Raw genomic sequence first — 6,324 nt, forward strand, 5'->3', positions numbered from 1 at the left:
TAAAGGGCTATGCTACTTTTAAAAAAAAATAATAAATAGTCTTCGTGTCTTTCATTTTCATCTTTACGTAAATGAAAAGATAAAACACGATTACACTATATATTTATTAAAGTCATAGTTTAAGGGTCTTTGAACATTGCAAGCCTACTTGTTGAATTGGCTTCAACGTTGATTTTATTGCTTCAAACTTGCATAAGCATAACTGTGTGATCGTGTTCGACACAATCCGCTGTCACAACCCTTCCCGGTGTATCCCGGAGGCCGGACATGTACAGTAGCTCGTCGTTCGACGTCCGTATACGTCATGTAGTACATATGTACAGAAGACGAGAGACGTGCTCAAATTATTTTTATTTTTATTTTTATTTATAATTACCAACAGAGCCAGTCGCAGTTGAATCTTATTTTAGTTAAAAGACATAGTATGTTTTTAACATTAAATTTGCACATCCGCAGAAATAGTTAGGTATTCATGATAAATGGATCTAGCCGTCACTTTCAAATTCTTCATAGATGGCTCATTCTATTATACATGGAGAATATTACTCCCCGTCCATGATACTCTCATTGTATTTTTTGAAAACCGAAATAAACGAACCAACATAAAAATCAATTATTTTGGTCGGTGATCGAATTAACCGAAATTTTAAGAAAAAACAAACAAATGAATATTTAAAATGTTGAAGAGTTTAGTTAAGAGTTCTGAGTGCTCGGGAAAAAGTTGAAATTTTGTCTATGTATTATCATAACTAGAAATAGAGGAAATGAAAGATTTTGGCAATGCTGCCGGAAACATAGCTGTTAAGTTATAAACCTAAAAAAATACCATCCCAAAATGTTTGGCTATTGAGTGGTATAACTTTTTTGAGTTTATAATTAGTTGCTATTTGTCTAATGTATCAATATGAAACAAGTGTAACATTGATTATCCCTTGAGAAACCGACGTCGGCGCTGTGCCACTCTATATTGTTGTCACTTTACTTTCAGTATGATAGCCTTTTTCTATATCGTCCCATCCGCTATGTCAACTGTCAACCAGAGCATGGGTATTAGGTTGTAAATATAATACCAATCACATCTTAACTTGATTATATTAATTACAAATTGTAGTAAAAAATCTTATACAAAGATATCTTAATCATACCATTGTTTATATATATATATATATATATATATGTTGTTCACCTACCATATCCAACGATGAAGTGATACTCATTTATGGATATGATGAAATATATACAAATTATACATGTAATAGGTGACAGTAGATGAGTGTCACATCATTAATGAGCACAACAATTCAATGATGTTTTAATACCTTTATCCATTCAAATGAAAGCAATACTTGCCTCTATATATATATAGATTCCACTATTGAAAATTAGCACTAGTATTTTTTTAAAAAAAATATTAACAAATTAACGCATCTTGAATTTAGAAGTGCAGCCATGAAAACGTGAATTAAAAAACATTAATTCAGACTTATCCATAGGTTTCTTAGAGTGTTGGCGGTAAAAATTCAACGAAGGAAAAAGTGTAGGAACTAGTTCAGTTAGATGAATAAGTTGTTTTTCTTTAGTATAAGAAAAAATAGAGAAAATGTCGGAACTAATTGATTCCATCATCCATGGGTCTGTTTACCATTGCGCAAACACTTATGTGAGATGATCTCACGAATTTTGTGAGACAAATCTTTATTTGGGTCTTCTCTGAAAAAAAAATTACTTTTATGCTAAGAATATTACTTTTTATTATAACTATCGGTAAAGTTGATCCGTCTCAAGATAAAGACTCGTGAGACCGTCTCACAAAAATCATAATAATACCATCATGCAATATCAATATGCTTAGTTTTCAAAACTTTGAGAGAGCTGGATTTTTGAATGTGTATCGAAAGATAGTGGGATGGTTTATCATAATGCAAGACCAATATGCTAGTTTTCAAAACTCTGTGAGAGCTGATGTTTGCCAAGTGCGTTTCGAAAGATAAATTCGGTATATTACATTGTCGTCCAAAATAATAAAAATAAATAAAATATTAGGGTTAATTTGCAAAATTTTTGAAAAACTCAATTGGAAAACAAAAAATTGAAGCATAAATACATACGTAATTCACCCCCATTCAAATATACCACCCAATCATTGAAGAAAAAACAGGAAGGAGGACATAACAGAGAACTCATCCATTGATTATATCATATTTGATCGTAGAAGCATTTCTTGAATTCTGGCATGTGTTCTTCTTGCAGCCATATGGCAATATTAAACGAGCCATCTCCATTATGACTAGGAATTATGAACGTTTTCCCATCGAAACCCATCGGTCCAGGTCCCATATGGATCTCCTTCCCCCATCCAAAATCTGCGCCGTAGAGCGGCAGCGCCGTCCAGCTGATGATCGCCAGATTCGGGTTTCCGTAGAAATCTCCCTTCGGCCGGCCGTTGTTATCCAATGATCTGAATCGACCCACGTCTGGTAGATTCTTCAAGAATTCCAAGTAGGATCTCACTGTATTTTCGCTCACCTTTTCAACTGCTTCGCGTATTTTCTTGGAAGCTGCACCGAGGGAGCTCGATAACAGGTTTCCGGAGTTATCAGTGGCTTCAACACGGATCAGGGCGTTGCCAAAGAAGTTTCTTGGAATGGGTGGATTCATTTTGTTGCGGAAATCAGCGGGGAAGTGTAGGCTGGTTTGCTGCTCGGAGACGTGGCCGCGTGCTTTGCTTGTGCAACGCCAGATGTGAGCTGCGACGGCTTCGAATCGGCTGTATCCGCGGCTGGTTGTGTTCTTTTCTAGTTGGAGTTCCAGGTTCGCTTTGTTGCGGAGTTTCTCGATTCGAAGTTTGCTGAGATTGAGAAAAGCGACAGTGATAGGCTTCTTTCTCTGTTCCATGTTGTCCTCTTGGCCAATTATCGTCGGCGGCGGACGCAGAACCGATGGGTCGAAGGTGGAATCAAGTTGCTTGTCTGTTTCCAGCACTTTCCGATCGAGGTATGGCGCAGAAATGGGTTCACCGCCGCGTGAAATTTTAGCCCACTGGTCCACGAAGTGGAGAGCACTCGGCCCATCCGCCATGACATGTGAGATCCCGAGGCCTATGCTAACTCCGCCGCAACGGAAACGCGTTAGCTGCACTACAACCATCGGGATTTCATCAATCGGGGTGGTGTAATCTACGGAAGGAATCAAATCCTGTATAGACGAGGTCGGAGTAAAGTCCCCAAAGTCCTCCACCGCCGCCTCCGACTCCGCCTCAAAAATGGGGACACCTTTTCCATTATAGTGAAGCTCCACCCTGCTGCCACCTTCGGCCGACCAGCTCAACCGCCCCGCCAGAGGGTAAAACAGTACCAACGCTTTACTCAGCGAATCCTTGAGAATCGAAATGGCATCCCCGGCATCCAACGCGGCCGAGTGTTTATAGAAGTAAATAGTCGGAGTGTGTGATATATCTTTGATCTGATCAGAAGCGTTGAAATACATGGCTCCATCTGGGGTCGGCTCCGCCGGCCGGACGACATGTGTAGCTCTCAGAGTTACCATTTTTGTGGATGATTGCCGGGGGTGAATGGAAGAAGAAAGAAAGACTGAATATTATATATATATATATCCCGCGAGCAATCTGAGTTGCAGATTGATGGGTGGTGGTAGGTGGCAACTACTCATTTGTATCTCACTAAATATGTTAATTCCATTTTTTAAAAATCTCGATATATATTTTAACTTTAATTAATTAATAATAATAATAATAATAATAATAATAATAATAAGTGACAAGAGCACGTTACATGATTATATTATATATATATATATATGTACATTGTATTGGAAAATAATATTTAAAATATGTGTATTGAATATTTGAATGTTGAAAATAAGAATTGTAAATATTGAAAATTAGTGTGTGATGATGTAGGTAATGATGTATTTTATTTTTGGATTATTTGTAAAGATTTCCTATAAATAGATCTCTCATTTGTGAAGAAAATCACAATTGAGTAGAGAGAAAAATATTATAAAGTGTGTAGTTTGGTAAATTTTGAGAGTTTGAGATTTTTACTTTTTACCATAAATTTTTACTTTTTCACAACACGTTATCAGCACGAAGCTCTAAAAGTCCTACATACTTTTCCAAGCTCCAAACAGAAGAAAAAGGTAACAAAAATAATTATATTTATTTTACTGTTATTTATTTATTGTGTATTTATTTAATATACAATATAATGTTATTATTAGAAATAATAAAAATAATTTTTTCATAAACTTGTTATAAATCCTGGGAGGATGTTAAGACGACATCCCACACTCCCGGTAAGGGATACGACAAGTATAAAAGCCTATAAGGTTTTTAAACAAAATAAATTATGACACTCATTATAATACTATGATATGATATACATAATTATTTAAACATGTCTAATATTATATATATCATATTATTACCATAAAATTATACAAATACATACCTTTATTTTTTTTGTACCCCAACGGTCATAAATGGTAAAAAACGGCTAGTTTTTGCCCTATAAATATGATCTCACAAACACATTCCATCACTCCAACTTTCTCTTCTTCTCTAAAAATTATTCATCATCAAATTTTTCGAAGAAAAAAGAAGATGGCTTTCTCAATGATATTTTTAATTATTTTGGTTGTCATACTCACGAGTCTTGTATTTATCGGAGAATATCCTCCTCGTGCGTTTTCTTTATTTTTACAAATACGTGTACTTGTTGTTTATCCGTTACTTTGTATTGCAATAATTATTAACTAATAAAATGCATCGTAATTTTTTTTAGTACCACCATGTCAAATTTAACAAAGCTCGAATTTGTTGCGCTCGACATCACGGGAAAGAATTATATGTCATGGACTCTAGATGTAGAAATGCATCTTGAGTCATTGGGTCTAAGCGAGACCATTAAAGAAAATGGCATATGCACGTCACAAGAAAAGGCAAGAGCCATGATATTTTTGCGTCGACATCTCGACGATGGATTGAAATGTGAATATCTGACTGAAAAAAATCCCATGGCTTCGTGGAAGGGATTAAAAGAAAGATTCGAACATATAAGAGAAGTTATACTTCCGACCGCCCGGGATGAATGGAATACATTGAGATTCCAAGACTTTAAAAAAGTCAGTGATTACAATTCGGTGATGTATAGAATAATCTCGCAATTAAAATTTTGTGGACATGAGGTCACAGAATCTGAGATGCTTGAAAAAACATTTTCCACGTTTCATGCATCAAATATTACTCTACAGCAACAATATAGAGTACGTGGATTCGCGAGATATTCTGAACTCATCGCCTGTCTTCTTGTGGCGGAAAAAAACAACGAGCTATTAATGAGAAATCATCAGTCCCGACCCACTGGATCAACAGCATTTCCAGAAGTAAATGCTGTAAATAAAAATGAATTTAAACATGGAAACCAAAATCAAATTCAAAGACAAGGTTTTGGTCGAGGTCGAGGTCGTGGACGCGGACGCGGACGTGGACGTGGAATTGGCCGTGGTCGTGGTCAAGGCCGTGGTTTTGAAAATAATCGAGATAGTTATTTTTATAACTCATCTCAAAAGAACGTCCCAAACCATCCACAGAAAAGACATCATGAGAATACAAGTGTTAATGAGAAGCACTCAAAAAGATATGAAAGTTCTTGTTACAGATGTGGTACTCCAGGACATTGGTCCAAAGTTTGTCGAGCCCCTGAGCACCTTTGTAAACTTTATAAAGAATCATTAAAGGGGAAAGAAAAGGAGACCAACTTCACTGAACGCAGTGACCGTTTGAGTGATTCAACTCATTTTGATGCTGGTGATTTTATGAATGATTTCTCTGGAAATGATCAATATGTTGGTGGGATAGAAATGAACAATATTGATGCTGCAGATTTTCTCAACGATTTCTCTAAAAATTAACAATATAATGGTAGAATATAAATGTACAATAATCTATTTTTCATGTATTCATAGAATAATGTTTTATTGTATAATTATGATTTGTGTTATATTTAAATATATATTGCAAGTAATTTATTTCATTGCATAATTTTTTTGAAGTTCAAATATGGAAAATGCTATGAGCAAAGCTGAAGTTTGCATACCCGATAGTGGTACAACGCACACTATCCTCCGAGATAAAAGATATTTCTTGGAACTAAAACCAACAAAAACAACGGTGAATACAATATCAGGTCCTGTAGACTTGATTAAAGGATGTGGTAAAGCACAATTTTTTTTACCTAATGATACAAAATTTTTTATCAATGATGCTTTATATTCACCACAATCGAAAAGAAATTTGTTGAGTTT

At 35.5% G+C, this 6,324-nt stretch overlaps 1 protein-coding gene across 1 annotated transcript; it reads right to left on the reverse strand.

Moving 5' to 3' along the window:
* Window positions 1-2,001: 2,001 nt before the first annotated feature.
* Window positions 2,002-3,592, reverse strand: LOC142529103 (spermidine hydroxycinnamoyl transferase-like). Its single transcript, XM_075634496.1, has one exon. The coding sequence runs from the start codon at window positions 3,544-3,546 to the stop codon at window positions 2,197-2,199; it is 1,350 nt and encodes a 449-aa protein (XP_075490611.1). The 5' UTR covers window positions 3,547-3,592; the 3' UTR covers window positions 2,002-2,196.
* Window positions 3,593-6,324: the final 2,732 nt, after the last annotated feature.

Source organism: Primulina tabacum, chromosome 16, assembly GCF_025594145.1.
Source record: "Primulina tabacum isolate GXHZ01 chromosome 16, ASM2559414v2, whole genome shotgun sequence".
Classification (NCBI taxonomy): domain Eukaryota; kingdom Viridiplantae; phylum Streptophyta; class Magnoliopsida; order Lamiales; family Gesneriaceae; genus Primulina; species Primulina tabacum.